Here is a 17504-nt window from a genome sequence, read left to right on the forward strand (position 1 = left end):
GGTCCTCGTCTTCACCCTGATGTGACCTGTTACAGACTAGAGAACATGAGGTCCACATCTTCACCCTGATGTAACCTGTTACAGACTAGAGAACATGAGGTCCTCGTCTTCACCCTGATGTAACCTGTTACTGACTAGACAACATGAGGTCCACATCTTCAACCTGATGTAACCTGTTACAGACTAGACAACATGAGGTCCACATCTTCAACCTGATGTAACCTGTTACAGACTAGACAACATGAGGTCCACATCTTCACCCTGATGTAACCTGTTACAGACTAGAAAACATGAGGTCCTCGTCTTCACCCTGATTCTATGATGCCCCTTTTCTTATATCTAGAGTACCAGTCAAAAGTTTGGACACACCTACTCATTCAAGGGTTTTTCTTTATTTTATATATTGTAGAATACATTGTAGAACAATAGGGAAGACATCAAAACTATGAAATAACATATATGGAATCATGTAGTAACCATAAAGTGTTTAACAAATAAAAATATATTTTAAATTTGAGATTCTTCAAAGTAGTCACCCTTTGCCTTGATGACAGCTTTGCACACTCTTGGCATTCTCTCAACCAGCTTCATGAGGAATGCTTTTCCAAGAGTCTTGAAGGAGTTCCCACATATGCTGAGCACTTGTTGGCTGCTTTTCCTTCACTCTGCGGTACAACTCATTCCAACTCATCTCAATTGGGTTGAGGTCGGGTGATTGTGGAGGCCAGGTCATCTAATGAAGCACTCCATCACTCTCCTTCTTGGTCAAATAGCCCTTACATAGCCTGGAGGTGCGTTGGGTCATTGTCCTGTTGAAAAATACATGAAAGTCCCACTAAGTGCAAATCAGATGGGATGGCGTATCGCTGCAGAATGCTGTGGTAGCGATGCTGGCTAAGTGTGCCTTGAATTCTAAATAAATCACAGACAGTGTCACCAGTAAAGCACCTCCACACCATCTCACCTCCACTTCCATGTTTCACGTTGGGAATCATACATGCGGAGATCATCCGTTCATCTACTCTGTGTCTCACAAAGACATGGCGGTTGGAACCAAAAATCTCAAATTCGTACTCATCAGACCGATGGACAGATTTCCATCCGTCTCATGTCCATTGCTCGTGTTTCTTGGCCCAAGCAAGTCTCTTCTTCTTATTGGTGTCCATTAGTAGTGGTTTCTTTGCAGCAATTTGACCATGAAGGCCTGATTCACACAGTCTCCTCTGAACAGTTGATGTTGAGATGTGTCTCTGTGAAGCATTTATTTGGGCTGCAATCTGAGGTGCAGATAACTCTAATGAGTTTATTCTCTGCAGCAGAGGTAACTCTGGAGCTTCCTTTCCTGTGGCGGTCCTCATGAGAGCTAGTTTCATCATAGCGCTTGATGGATTTTGCCACTGCACTTGAAAAACTTTCAAAGTTTTTGAAATGTTCTGGATTGACTGACCTTCATTTCTTGAAATAATGATGGACTGTCATTTCTCTTTGCTTATTTGAGCTGTTCTTACCATAATATGTAGTTGGTCTTTTACCAAATAGGGCTATCTTCTGTATACCACCCCTACCTTATCACAACACAACTGATTGGCTCAAACGCATTAAGAAGGAAAGAAATTCCATAAATTCACTTTTAACAAGGCACACCTGTTAATTGAAATGCATTCCAGGTGACTACCACATGAAGCTGGTTGAGAGAATGCCAAGAGTGTGCAAAGCTATCATCAAGTCAAAGAATCTAAAATGTATTTTGATTTGAAGAACATAATATGTATTTTGATTTGTTTAACACTTTTTTGGTTACTACATGATTCCATATGTGTTATTTCATAGTTTTGATGTCTTCACTATTATTCTACAATGTAGAAAATAGTAAAAATAAAGAAAAAACCCTTGAATGAGTAGGTGTGTCAAAACGTTTGACTGGTACTGTATATATACATGCATTCCGAAAGTGTTACGAACTCTTCAGATTTTCCACATTTTGTTACGTTACAGCCTTATTCTAAAATTGATTAAATACATGTTTTTCCTCATCAACCTACACACAATACCCCATAATGACAAAGTGGAAACAGGTTATTTGAAATTTTTGGAAGTGTATTAAATATGTATAATAGAAATACCTCATTTACATAAGTATTCAGACCCTTTGCTATGAGACTCAAAATTTGAGCTCAGGTGCATAATTTTTCCATTGATTGTTCTTGAGATGTTTCTACAACTTGATTGGAGTCCACCTGTGGTAAATTAAATTGATTGGACATGATTTGGAAAGGTACCCATCTGTCTATATAAGGAACCACAGTTGACTCTACATGTCAGAGCAAAACCCAAGCCATGAGGTCGAAGGAATTGTCCGTAGAGCTCCGAGACAGAATTATGTCGAGGCACAGATCTGGGGAAGCATTGAAGGTCCCGAAGAACACAGTGGCCTCCATCATTCTTAAATGGAAGAAGTTTGGAACCACCAAGACTCTACCTAGAGCTGGCCACCCGGCCAAACTGAGCAAGAACACAATGGTCACTCTGACAGAGTTCCTCAGTGGAGATGGGAGAACCTTCCAAAAGGACAACCATCTCTGCAGCACTCCACTAATCAGGCCTTTATGGTAGAGTGGCCAGACGGAAGCCACTCCTCAGTAAAAGGCACATGACAGCCCGCTTGGAGTTTGCCAAAGGTCATCTAAAGGACTCTCAGACCATGAGAAACAAGATTCTCTGATGTGATTTAACCAACATTGAACTCTTTGGCCTGAATGCCAAGCGTCACTTCTGGAGGAAACCAGGCACTGCTCATCGCCTTGCCAATCACATCCCTACGGTGAAGCATAGTGGTGGCAGCATCATGCTGTGGGGATGTTTTTCAGCGGCAGGGACTGAGAGACTAGTCAAGATTGAGGGAAAGATGAATGGAGCAAAGTACAGAGAGAACCTTGATGAAAACCTGTTCCAGAGTGCTCAGCACCTCAGACTGGGGCGAAGGTTCACCTTCCAACAGAACAATGACCCTAAGCACACAGCCAAGACAACGCAGGAGTGGTTTCACAACAAGTCTCTGAATGTCCTTGAGTGGCCCAGCCAGAGCCTGGACTTGACCCAGATTGAACACCTCTGGAGAGACCTGAAAATAGCTGTACAGCGACGCTCCCCATCCAACCTGACAGAGCTTGAGAGGATCTGCAGAGAAGAAAGGGAGAAACTACCCAAATACAGGTGTGCCAAGCTTGTAGCGTCATACCCAAAATGACTCAAGGCTGTAATCGCTGCCAAAGGTGCTTCAACAAAGTACTGAGTAAAGAGTCTCAATACTTATGTAAATGTGAAATATCATATATTTGCAAAAATGACTAAACGTTTTTTACTTTGTCATTGTGCAGTATTGTGTGTAGATTGATGAGGGAAAAAATTATTTGATCCATGCAATTTTTGGAATTTGGGAAATGTATGGGAATTTTGGAGATTCAGTGATTGAATGTCTCTGTCCTGTGCCATCACAGGTCCACCCAGATTAAGACGTACTCATGGGACAACGCCCAGGTAATCCTGGCGGGGAACAAGGCTGACATGGAGGAGGAGAGAGTGGTGTCAGTGGATAGTGGTCGGATGCTGGCCGAACAGCTTGGTGAGTGGACAACTACGCTGTCAATCATATCCTCCTCAAATCAGTACTCTCAGAAAGGGACAAACCCTGGCTGGAGAAATAGGTTTGACTCAAATATGTTGGGTAAGTGACATGTTGATATCAGTGGGTGATTTATTAGAATGTCCAAGCTGGCATGTCTAATTTTGTAGAAATGTAAGATTCAGTCTGCATCAATTTAATGTAGTCTTTGATGGTAAACTTTTAATGATAACATTACAAACTTTTTACTGGGTTATTTGAGAAGGGTCCAAAAAAGTAATCTGAGTGTGCAAAAAAAGTGGTCTGGAAGGTCCAAAAACCGAATCAGGAATCTCAAGAAAGGGATCTAGTACACATCCCAAAACCTAGTCCGGAAGTCTAAGGAAGTTATCCCGGGGTTCAAGGAAGTCATCTGGGGTACTCCACCACATTTCCTGGTGGTGCAATTCCATAAAATGTTTTATATTTATTGAAAACAGTAACTCCCCTTAATGTACTCTGAGCATTTCATTACTTAAGGACCAAGATTTTCTTTTCAAAATCGCTTCTGAATTTTCCTAATTGTATTGTTGTTAATGGTTTTCATCAAACAGCGATGATAGGTTCAATATACTGTAGGTCACGCAACAGTGTATGTGGTGTTTAGTTCTTATGATGCAGAATGATAATGGGTTTATGAGACAGCCTGTAGACACCTCTGCCATGTATTATTAATTAGAGCCTTCACTAGGCTCCTCTATTGCTAGGCCATAATTAAACACTTCTAATTGGCTGACACCAACACACTCCAGAACAGCACCTCACCCAGCCTCTTTCTGATTGGTGGAAAGAGCACAGAAGGGTATGAAATTTGTGAAGCAATATAATAATACATATCTAAATATTTTTCAAAAACGGTCACTGAATATACACACACACACACGCACGCACGCACGCACGCACGCACGCACACACACACGCATGCACACAGAGACGCACACAGAGACAGAGACACACACAGAGACAAAACCCTGATATCTCACTTCTCTGCCTGACCCTTTCTATCTCTCAGGGTTTGAGTTCTTCGAGACGAGTGCCAAGGACAATGTCAACGTAAAACAAACATTTGAGCGTCTCGTCGACCTCATCTGTGACAAGATGTCCGACAGTTTAGAAACTGACCCGGCTGTCACCACAGGAACGCCCAATGCTAGGCTAACTGACAACCCTCCTCCCTTGCAGCAGCCCAACTGCGGTTGTTAACCAGGAAAATGACAACAATCTAAGACGTATGAGATTGCCAAAATATTGTATTATCCCTTAGGTAGATCTGTAATACCTTAAATTGTATTATTCTTCATATCTGCATATCTGATGTGCCTAGTACATTTTTTCAGATTTTTTTTATGTTTCAAATTGGCTGACACATATGTTGTATGTTCACAAAACTGAAAAATAGACATGTACAGTAATGCCATATCAGTATGCGATGACCATGAATCACTAATGCCACGTCAGTCGGTACATTTATCTATTTATTTAGATAAAAACAGAAATACAGGATCTTCTATATACTATATTAACCAGAGAAAATAGTGTGTTGTTTATGGAATGCTCTGTCAATGACATGATGATCTGTGTATGGTTAAGTTGCCAGTTCCCTCTTGCATATCCTGTATTTCTTCCCTCACACTATTCCTACTGTGTGTGTGTGCGTGTGTGTGCGTGTGTCACTTTTAAGCATTGAACATTACCGTAAAAAACTATTACCTACCTTACGAAAGTGATACCTTTCAGTTAGTTGTTTGTATATTGTTTCATATTTTTCCATCGCCACACTAGATGTGAAACCCATGTGATTATCTGTGGTTAGAATGGACCAATGTGGTTATCTGTGGTTAGAACTCATGTGATTATCTGTGGTTAGAATGGACTAATGTGATTATCTGAGGTTAGAATGAACCAATGTGATCATCTGAGGTTAGAATGAACCAATGTGATTATCTGAGGTTAGAATGAACCAATGTGATTATCTGAGGTTAGAATGAACCAATGTGATTATCTGAGGTTAGAATGAACCAATGTGATTATCTGAGGTTAGAATGAACCAATGTGATTATCTGGGGTTAGAACCAATGTGATTATCTGGGGTTAGAACCAATGTGATTATCTGGGGTTAGAACCAATGTGATTATCTGGGGTTAGAACCAATGTGATTATCTGGGGTTAGAACCAATGTGATTATCTGGGGTTAGACAGATGCATGGCTTTATTCTCAGGATATTAATAAGTAGTTTGTTCAGTGACTGTGGATTAGCTGCCATAGTATAACAGTTGTCTAATACTAACATGTACAGTACTATATTGTAGGATAGGTAGCTAGTCATGATAATAATGCCAGTGTGGTATTTAACAGTTTACTTTATTAAATAAGTGGTACATTTAATGTGGCTGTAAAGTGGTATGATTACTAACCCGATGACTGTTGTTTGAAAACAGTATGCATCTGTGAGTGCAAAGAACAGTTTCTGATGTGTTTCTCAATGTTATATCTATGTACAAGCAATGGTCTGTGCAATACTGCCAACTGGTCAGTCATCTGGAGTAACTAAGACCTAATCATTTCTGTAGTGCGGAATCCATTGTAGGTCATCCTCAGTTGTCAGCCGTACGTTTCAGTCTGGGTTTACGGATGTCCTCAAATGGGTTCCGTACTGTAGTGTTAATGAAATGGTCCTAAATTAACGGCAGAAAGCTCATAATAATGCCAGTTCCTGGAACAATAAAGATTGAGAGACATTGTGAGACATAGAGAGAACCCAAGGAGAGGTCCCAGACAACTATTTCAGGGATGTGAGTCACGGCATCAATATTTCAAAAGTCTGACCTGACTTGACTACAGGATTATGAATAAGGAGCCACTTCCATAATTCATACCATCTCATTCTCTGGACTTCACCTCAAATACTTTTTATTAGAGACACTCCTTCTGACATTATTCACCATTCATTTACTGTACTTGCAGCAATGTTTTACTTCTGTTCGACTCTCTGTTACTTTTCTATTGTTATAGAAAAGTTCCCTTGAAGAAACCAGAGACAGTTATCCTAAATGGACCCCTACGTGCCAATGTGCTAGAAAACAAATAGAAAGGAAGCTGTTTTTAGGTGTTGTGAGATTATTTTGTGAAAAAGGGTATGTTACTATTAGCTAGACCAAGTGTCATGCCAAATATTGTCTTGTAGAAAATGCTGCAATCGATTGTTGCACTTGTGAAAACGAACTGCCTCTGAATTGTTGCATTTTCAGGGGCAAAAATTTTCAGCAGCACACTTGCATGAAATTGTGCCAGATCTATTTCTATATATCTATATCGGTATACTTATTGTATTGTATTTGTGCACCTTCAGGTCTCGTCTTGAGGTGCAATGGGCCAATAAGTGCAATATTTTAAAAGCCTGTTTCTCTGTGAATAGCCATCAGTCTGTGCCATGCATAACTGTTAGGATTGAATTCCTTTTTACGAGTGGTGTGTGAGTAGGGGTTCAATTGGCCAGGGGCGTAGTGGAAAGTCTCCTACTTTTGTAGCAGAAAACTTAAGACGAGTCCTAATAGTGGAACAAGAGAAAGTAAGTTCTGATGTCTTCCCGACTGAACCCCAGTGGGCATGATTGTGATGTGTGATAGTGAGAAAATGCAGCCTGTCAGAAAGCCAAGTCATTTTCTCACAATGTCAACACTGTTATCTAAAGACGGGAAACCTCTCTAGATGGTTCCGCTGCCAAGACAGTTGTCGACAAAGTGGTAGAGAGAATGCTGTACGTGTGAATGAGAGAATTCTATGTGTGATTGGATGCCTCCCCTTGTACATTCATCCACCTCCTTGATGAAATATATACTATTTGTTGTTTTATAGACTTCAGCATGTGTACAGCTTTATATTGTGTTTTCTGGTGCAGTAACAACAGCCCTCTTAGTATGCGGGTCCCAAGATATTGAAGTGTTGTCTGTTCAGCTTCTGTGAAACATCGAGACAGAGATGAAGCCTTACTACGGTATATGCAGTATGGACAGAAACAAGACAAACTGGTTGATAACAGGTCACTTTAGCCTTTGTTATTGAATAAGTCATAAACGGCATTGTCATTCCATTCATGATAACACACACAAAAAGAGAAACAGCGTACTTAGCTGTACACCAGTGGCTCTAATCACAACACACTAATGATCAAATGTTGACCCCTTGACCCCTCTTAGGTTAATTGGCACTCTACTATGTACAGTACAGTGTCCTTGACAGCAGGTCACTTTCCCTTCACCTCTTTGAAACAATTGTTTGTAGTGCGCTGCTCCTCGGTCTGGCATTTTCTGCTTTGTGGACTTGGAGAAGCCAGTTATGAGATCCTAGCCTGCCCTATTCTGCCGTCACATCTGTTCAAGCGTAACGCCAGCTGCTCACCTGACCAATATTCTCTGGGACCTTTCCTCCATGTAGCCTAACACAATTAGAATTCAAGCGGTGAACAAACCCTCAAAAGCCTCTCACAAATTCACCATACAACTGCTAAATCTCGTTTTCTCCTGTTGTTCTTTCATACGTTCTCAACATGTCTGTACTGTAGTTCGGAGTGTTTGAATCGAACCATCTCTTCAGCTGTAGAGACACACTGATAGTAATAAAATGTGTCAATGGCGTGTCTGGTAAAAAAAAGAAGTCAAGTAGTTTCTTTGAATTCTTGATTTGTATAATAGCTATCCTATAACAGAAAATGTTTGCTGTATCTCTGAGTCTTCAGATGGACCTAAACGGATAATATATCATTGTACTATTATAGTGACCTACAGTATTCTATTTTCCTTGTATGAACTACTCAATGAGTTGGATATTTACTTTTATGTGTATGTGACATGATGTATTACACAGGTGTTTTCAAGATGACAATAAAAATATACCAATTGTATTCTTGTGTCATTTTTTGGGGCAGTTTGTTACAATTTCAATGGTTTCATTTAAATAAAAATGTATGACAAACCCAGATGGTTTCTTTGTCTCACTGGCACTGTAAGTCTGCCATCTGCTGGAGAAACTAGTTAGAAAGCAATGTACCTACACCATATTCTTACTATATTCTTGCCAATTAAGTTTCCTAGTTATTAGACCATTTTAATTGGTAATGAAGTCCTTACAATTTCAGCATTTGCCCTTCTTGTAATCATATTACTACATACTATTGTCATCTGAGTTAAGATATCTGTTCTTTTTCATGGTCATATTTTGTTGAGTCAGCATTGCCAAAGAAGGCCCTATTGAATACCACTTTACAGTCCTAATACCCATCAAATCTAGCGGTTGTTGATAAAACGTTTACTGGAGACAGGAGAACAAGTGGAGACATAGGACGAGGTGGATAATTTTATAATAAGGCCGTTTTATTCAAGTGTAAAGATATCAGGCAAAAACGTGCACGGCCCCTTTCTGTCAGATTCTTATGAAATCGTCGGAGAAGAGGCCCCTCTAAGCAGTACATACAGATTATATAGGCAACAAGCAAAGTAGGTTGATCTTGTCGTCTGGCCTTCCGATTGGTCGATCTGGGTCGTGGGTAGTCCTGTTCGGCCTGATGTCGACATTCCATTGGCTTTTCACACAGTTCTTTGTCCTAGTCACATCCCAAGGCATCCTGCATGTGCGTTTGTTTTCACAGGCCCTATTCATGGGGGAGGGGATGTGTGTGTGGGTCTGACAAAGTAGAGGGGATGGGTGCATGTTGTGCCAAGAATAGCTTATGTTGAGAAGTGGTTAAAACAAGTTACCAGTATCTTATACAATTTCTTACAAATCCCCCTCTTCACGTCTCACAAGAGACGTGACATAAAGGTTTCTTAGTCCTCAAATAGATAGACAGGTCCAGCTTCCCCATCATCAAGCAATGGGAACATTTGGGCCCTTTCCTGATTAGGGTCTATTGCGGCAGTGATAACACGGCTAGCAAGCGTCCGCGCACATGGAATGCAACAGCATCCACAAAGTACAAGAATGCCTGCAAAAACGGAAATAGATACTAGGATAGAGGAAACCAACGTCTTATATTTACCAAAAGCATCCATCCATGAGTCCCACATAGAAGTGTCCACTCCAGAATGCTGTTTCATCTTACCATTAAGGGTACGAAGTCCCTCCAATGCTACAGTCAGACTCCCATCCGTAGCCGTGTTGTTGGGAATGAAAGTACAACACTGTTCACCAAACATAGTACAGACCCCCCCCCGTTCTGCCAATAACATATCCACCGCGATTCTATTTTGAAATGCCATCAGGGATGTAGCTGCCAATTGTCCATGGACCGCCTCAAAGCCTTGTTGAGTCCAATTACCCAGTTTCTGGATATTAAAATGAATGTAGTTAATTCTGCCCACATTTTTATTAACCGTACACCACCAACAGACAGAAGATTCAAACCCAGCTGTCACTTAGTCCACCAGTTTATATTCATCTGGCACCCCCTAGGGACACCAATAGCATCAATGTAAGTTGAGTCGTAAATGAGCAAGGACCAAAAAGGAGACCACTCCAATAACTACACCTGGAGTGGCCAACCACACATTAGTAACCCAAAAAACGAGAATATGTTAAACCCTCAGGTCCATCCCTCTATACAACCTGTACCAGGTGGGCTCGTCGCCACCCGGGAACTTCAAACCTTCACAACAGGGAGGACAAACATCACTTTTTATTCATTCGACAACATCAACTACAGCAAACCAAGGGTCCTCCTCTGTCAAGCCCACTTTCCTGCGGAAGCTTGTTTTCGTATCAGCCTCTCCAACTGGAGCATCAAGCAGCGGCATCATACCATAGGCCCTTTCCACATCTGTAACAGACTTCAAACAAGGTATGATACAGGCAACACAAAAATGAAAAACAACAACTAGTGTCAGAAATCCAGTAATCATCATTGTAGTGTACTTACCAAACCAACCACCCAGCCAGAGAACAGTCCACTCTCCTCCACACCTGCAAGACCCTTCATCTCCACTGATAACCTTGCCAACCCACTCAGAGCTTTTGAAATGCTCCCATCCGGACTAGTATTGTTTAGGGACAAACGTGCAACACTGTTCTCCAATCATTTTACATACACCTCCCTGGTTGGCCAGAATCATGTCCAGTTCTAGTCTATTTTGTCTACTGGTTTGAGAGGTAGCCTCCAATCGTTCAGCCATCCCCGTAAGTACTGTGTGGGTGTAGTTTAACAAATCATTGTTGATTAAAGTAGATATAATTGATCCAAGCATTCTGCTTAGCATCAACAATAGCTGGGCCAAACTGGGCAATAGATGCCACAGGCCATCATTCCTGTTTGATGTCTGGTATTCGTGGGGGACCCCTATTGGGACCCCAACAGGTTGGTGTGCATGTTATCTGTACCCTCGGACCAAGGAGCGTCACGGTTCTGCCGTCTCCTGGGTTGGTACCGAGTCTCTGTGTCATGTGCAGCTCCCAGAAGTTGGTTAGCTATAACCTCAATAATAGGCAATGGTGGTATCAGACTGGCCAAAACACATGTGCAACGACAATTTCCTTTAAAAAATGGGGTCAACCGCCTGGCAGGTCCACACATCCACCATACATCAGCAACACCTCTAGTTAATAGTGGCATTAGTGATGCAGGTAGTAGTAGGGAGCCTCCCATAGTCTATACCCCTACCTGTACCAGTGATACAGCTGTAATATCCTCCATATGCCTTAACTCCCCACGGTACCTTCTGGGGAGGTACTTCTGGGAACACAAAACTCAAGAGTTTTACACAAGGTTGAATTTGGCTTAAACTTTCCAATATACACATCCAACCTTCCACATTACTTAGGGCAAATGGGTGAGCAGCCAGAATAGGTCTGGCATGTCCACATACGACACAGTCCTTTCTATTAAGTATTCTGTAGGCCAACCACATATTCTCCCTTTCCTCATAACCAGTTTCAGTCCCCAATTGTTCACTATCTTAGATGTCTTTTATATTTATTACCTGTACCAGATTGGAGAGCTTAGGTGATGGCGTGGGACTTGGTCTTGAAGTGGTGGAGGAGGCCGGCTGAACCCTGGTCCGTTGGAACTGGTGGTGGTTCTGGCAACACTGTGATGGTAACATCCCCATCGTATCCTAATCAGACAGCTCAGGACTACAAGCAGTCCTGTAAAACCCCACCCTCTCCCAAAGAACACATCATCAGCCAGAGATCAAACAACACTTTCACTTCTATGAACGTACACAGTGAGGAAAGGTCGGGGTCAGGGAATTTTCATTAAGGAGTTGACCCCCGAGCTTTATTAGCATCAGTTCTTCTCCTTAACTCTGTGATCATTCGGCAGTGTCAGTGTGTCTCACCCTCCAAGTGCGATATGCCCCCAGGTCGAGTGAATCACCTTCTCCTTTAATTCACCTGCAACGCATAAAATCCTGGACATACAGATTTGGTTAACCACCAGTTTCTCATTTGTTTTATCTGATTATATATTTAACTTCTATACCTATTTGTTAGCTATAATTTTGAATTTTACATTAGTTTATTTTCCAATAGGCCCCATCCTATCCTAGACCACAATGTACCCCTCCCCCGTTTGATACCTGGCTCTGGCCAGGTATCAACCTTACCTACTCTAAATAATGACTTAGTACATTATAATATAGAAACGTCCCATTCATTCGCCGCATATCCAATTCTCCCTTGGGCGTACATTCATATCTATTCTTTTCCAATTCTCTGTCAAGTGACTTATCTACTTTAAAATGTATCTGTGCTGCTTATATATGTTAAACCCTTTCTCTCCTTTCTTATTTCACAGCCTACCTTGCTCATTTCCTGGTCCACCCTCCCCACTCTACTCTCAAACCTTCAAGGTCTCAACAGTGTGGGATAGACCCATCTGTCTGCCTTTTTCTAATAATAGTCAATAACAACTATGTGTTCTTTTGCAATATTAACTAAGTGTCTCACTGTTTTGACTTTATCTATCCCAAATGGATTTAAAATAACAACATGTCTTATAGTGTCAATCTCTAAAGTCCTTACATAACCTTAATAAACCTATCTCTATCTTCTAATGGCCAAAACAAATGCTAACCTTATGGTCAAGAGTTATAAACTAGTATCCCAAATGACACAAATTCATTATTCCCACTACATTCTCCCGTGAGTGATCAAGTCACCGGAAAATGCAATGAAAATAGGTCAAAAAGGTTACACCTACATTCGTGTTCCATACCATATCTAGGCATACCAAAAGAACCCTTTATCTTCTCAAAGTCCCTTGCCTAAATAAAACTCAGAAAGTAAAACTCCTATTCCAATATGAGTGTATTCTTTTAAGATATCTTGTCTCTGGGAACACGGAAAACCCCTTAACCCAAACGTTTACCACAAAAACAAAACCTAATAATTATGATAATACCCTTAAATCATTCGTTCTAAATTTCCCCGATGTTTCATGTAACACAACTGTGATAAACGTGTACTGTCCCTTTAAAAACTCCCTGCCAGCCATACCAGGTTGCGAGTCGTTCATTGTTCCCCATAATGAAAACAGATCACGTTTAGAATACGTTTACTTATTGTTCGAATTCTCTGGTGTTACCTAAACAAAAACCAATAACTTTCAGCAAATTTTGAAAAGTATCTCAAAGCTATAATGTACACATTTTCCCTCTAAATGACACAACCAATTTTCTCTAGCATAATTTAATACGGCCACACCCGGTGGGGAAAGTACACATTTTATCCCGTTCCTCCTATAATACTCAATGCTAAATTCAAAGTTGTGGTTAAATATATGGATTTGCCAATCATTATCAAATGTTAAATATACAGGTTTAGTACTTTTATCAAATAGATTAGTATAGTTCAAATAAAGATATGCGTTTACTAGCGCTCAACCTGTGTTCAGAACGCAGCAACTAGCCAATATAATACCAAAAATGACTGTCTTATTCCTGCCTCTAGGCAAAACATCTAGTTACCCCAACTAAGTTTGGCAGCAAAACTATCGTATAAGTAAAATCGACTTCTCAACTTTCTCCATTCCAAAGTGTAAACCTACCATATACTTCGCTAAATTTATATCGCATGTCACCCAATCCATAACAATAATATCATTAGTCTGTAAATTTAACCTGAATAAGTTATTAAACGTATTCTCTCTACTCCGAATTGGTTTTAAGTTTTTTCTCTGTCACCAGCACTCAAACAGGCTCCTGGGAGACCGTTGAGTGCTGCAATACTGCCATCTTCTGTCCATTCTCTGTATAGCTCTCCACCCCCAAACTATTCTAAGAGTTATGAGTGTGTGGAGGAATATCACAAATAAGGGGCCAGATATCCCTAGTCTTGCCCAGGGAGGGAGAAATGTCCCTCTAAATGGGCGAGGTTCCTTTTTCAGGGGAGGCGGAGTTTGATGCCGCATCCCCTGAGTCAGGAATGTCTTCATTTGGAATCGGATTTAAGCTGTTTAAATCAGCTCTGACTTCTGTCAGTGTTCTAGAAGGGATTGGGGCTGGAGTGCAATGTGTGAGGTGGTGCCAAGGTGCGCCTGATTTACCTTTGACCTGGACTGAGTGTGAAGTAACCTCCCTCACTTCGTACTGTCCAGTCCACCTGGGTTCTAGCCACTTTCTCTTGTGGACTTTTACCCCACCCAGTCACCAATTTTTTACCTTCCGTGGTGCCGGATCTCTCGTCAGCTCCCCTTCTTGGACCTTGTGAATCTGTTTGGAGAGAGCTGCAGAAAGTTCCGTCAATTATCAGACATTACAATTTGTTGTACATCAAGGGCGGGCATATGACCTCCCTCCCTTGGTGAACCAAGCATGAGGAGAGAGATGGGTGCCTGCACCTGGAGAGGCTCTCATGGCCAGCAACGCCAGGGGCAGGGCTTCAACCCAAATCAACTTCAAACCTGCACATACATTTGATTGGCGCGTTCCACGAGACTAACAGGTACCTATTTAGAGAACCTGTCTACCATAACTAACAGGTACCTTTTTCCATTTGTCACATTGTCTTGCCCCATATCTGTGTAATCTATGCTGATGTCCTGCTAACCCATTGTGGTCCAACAGTATGGACTGCTCCATGAGCATACGCTGAGTCGGTGTAGATGTTTACAGTCTTTCCTTCAGCTCTTTCCAGAGCTTGTGTCAACCCTATGAATACAGTTAACTGGGCTGATGCAGGTGTGTGATGATGGCAGATTCCAAAGTCACATGTGATCTATCCGGGAGCTGCTGCACCATTGCGTATGCTGCTATGTTCCCTTCCTCTCCTCTATAGCAGCATCCATCTGTGTATAACCATAGGTCCGGGTTGGTGAGTGGTTCGTTCCCCAGGTCAGGTCTCAGTTTCAGTTCTTGTGCAGCTCTTTCTGCACAGGAGTGGGGCAGACCTTCTTCAGCATTGAGTGCGTCTGCCATGTTTTTGTCAGTGTTGACAAATGTGATGTGTGATTGTGTGCATTTATTCTGGATTTTCGTTTTTCTTTCAGCGCTGAACGTGAATTCTTTGCTCATCATTATTGTTGGGCCTGCCCTCTTTGGTGTCAGTTGGGGCTTCAGTGGCCACCCCCATCATATCAGGTTTCCTGTAAGGGAGTGCTCTTCTAATTTCTTCAATTGCCCAAATTCCTATTTTCAGCTCAGCCTCTGCTCTTTCCCTATGCTTTGTTCCTTCCTTTTTGAATAAGTGGTTCTTATTCCTTTCAACTTCACGTTCTATCCCTTCCTTCACTACTTCCTCTAATTCCTTCTCCATAGTGAGGAGTTGCCCTTTTGATGGGGCCACCCCACTGAGGTATCCTGCTTGTGTCCATTTTAGCCTCACACCTTCCCAGACCATCTTAACTTCCTTATACTGCATCTTTCCCCCTGATCTATCTTTCATTCTCTGATCTAAGTATTCATTGAATTTGTGTTTGAGGACGGTGGTCGTGGCCATTTTGTCGTTAAGCTATGTCTGGCTCTATGCTATTTTGGTGCACTTAGCCCATCACTGGCCAAAACTAGCAATGTATCTCTGGTGCTGACACAGTCTTATCTCTGGTGTCTGTCTCCCCCTTGTGTACAAAGAATTGTATTGCTTTATGTTTGGCGAATTAATTAAATACTTTCCCAAAGTATTTCGGCAATATCCTTTTGGAACACTCTACTAGTATTATCTAGCGCTTCTTTTTTTTAAATATAATAATAATTTTGGGAACTATTTTCAAAAAGTTATTATTCGTTTTCACTTTTTCGATTATTTAAATACTTTGCCAAAACATTTCAAAAATGTCCTTTCGGGACATTATATTAGTATATTCAAGCGTTTCTAGAATAAATATTTAATTACTTCTAGGACTCATTTTTCTCAAAAACTAATTAAAAAACTGAAAACTCAAAAACTAACTTAATTAATTAAATACTTTCCCCAAGTATTTCAAACGTGTCCTTCTGGGACAATATATGTTGTATCCTAGCGCTTCTAGAATAATTATCAACTGAATTCTAATTCTTAAATCAATCCCAACAGGACGGGAGAGAAAAATCAAGTCAACTTCTCAACAGAAAATAACTGCTTCACAGTAGACTCGGCGGTCACTTCAACACAGCCTCAACTCAGCATGTGGCTAATTAGTAGCAATCGGTCTCGTGGAACGTTCAATCACTCACATTAATTTGGTGTTATCGACTAGTCTCGATTCTGCTCATGCAACTTATTTCATATTGCATCATTTAATTTCATCAATTCCTCACTGGTATATCAGACTACTTGGAATACATTTCAGACAAAATTCATTTAATTCCTCACTGTTATCAGACTACTTGGAATACATTCAGAACACGCATAGCCTTCTGTCTACTGGAATGCCAACTCCAGTAGGCTCAGGTTCGCTATTCAATTCCTCACTGGTATATCAGACTACTTGGAATACATTTCAGACAAAATTCATTTAATTCCTCACTGTTATCAGACTACTTGGAATACATTCAGTTAATTCCTCACTGTTATCAGACTACTTGGAATACATTCAGTTAATTCCTCACTGTTATCAGACTACTTGGAATGGGATTTTTAACGCAGATATCCTTACATCATGCCTTAGATTCTAAACAATTTCACATAAATTTAACAACAATTCATACCCACTTCAGTACTCCTGATCATAATTTAGATATTGGCTATAATACAATATGCAGATTTTGATTAAACCGGCTCTGCTTACCTTAATATTTTCGAGCTCTTTGATCAGTTTCCTGGGTGAGTTGAATCGCCGACGTCTCCCTCGAGCGGGTCACCTCTCCTTCTTGAATCTTTCTCCCACTCGCCTCCTGTCTCATCAACTCTCTATGGACCGAATTGTAAGGCTGTTAGCCATCCTCTGCTTACCAAGTTCTGTTGATAAAACGTTTACTGGAGACAGGAGAACAAGTGGAGACATAGGACGAGGTGGATAATTTTATAATAAGGCCGTTTTATTCAAGTGTAAAGATATCAGGCAAAAACGTGCACGGCCCCTTTCTGTCAGATTCTTATGAAATCGTCGGAGAAGAGGCCCCTCTAAGCAGTACATACAGATTATATAGGCAACAAGCAAAGTAGGTTGATCTTGTCGTCTGGCCTTCCGATTGGTCGATCTGGGTCGTGGGTAGTCCTGTTCGGCCTGATGTCGACATTCCATTGGCTTTTCACACAGTTCTTTGTCCTAGTCACATCCCAAGGCATCCTGCATGTGCGTTTGTTTTCACAGGCCCTATTCATGGGGGAGGGGATGTGTGTGTGGGTCTGACAAAGTAGAGGGGATGGGTGCATGTTGTGCCAAGAATAGCTTATGTTGAGAAGTGGTTAAAACAAGTTACCAGTATCTTATACAAT

At 41.2% G+C, this 17504-nt stretch overlaps 1 protein-coding gene across 1 annotated transcript in view; it reads left to right on the forward strand.

Annotated features, from left to right (window-relative positions):
• Positions 1-5737, forward strand: part of LOC139544334 (ras-related protein Rab-3C-like) — a 67994-nt gene extending 62257 nt beyond the window's left edge. The window contains exons 4-6 of the mRNA XM_071351316.1: positions 3498-3622; positions 4674-5498; positions 5553-5737. Of these exons, the coding sequence (XP_071207417.1) occupies positions 3498-3622; positions 4674-4864 (316 nt within the window). The 3' untranslated portion in view covers positions 4865-5498; positions 5553-5737. The remainder of the gene's footprint in view (positions 1-3497; positions 3623-4673; positions 5499-5552) is intronic.
• Positions 5738-17504: the final 11767 nt, after the last annotated feature.

This window comes from Salvelinus alpinus, chromosome 18 (genome assembly GCF_045679555.1).
Source record: "Salvelinus alpinus chromosome 18, SLU_Salpinus.1, whole genome shotgun sequence".
Taxonomy (NCBI): domain Eukaryota; kingdom Metazoa; phylum Chordata; class Actinopteri; order Salmoniformes; family Salmonidae; genus Salvelinus; species Salvelinus alpinus.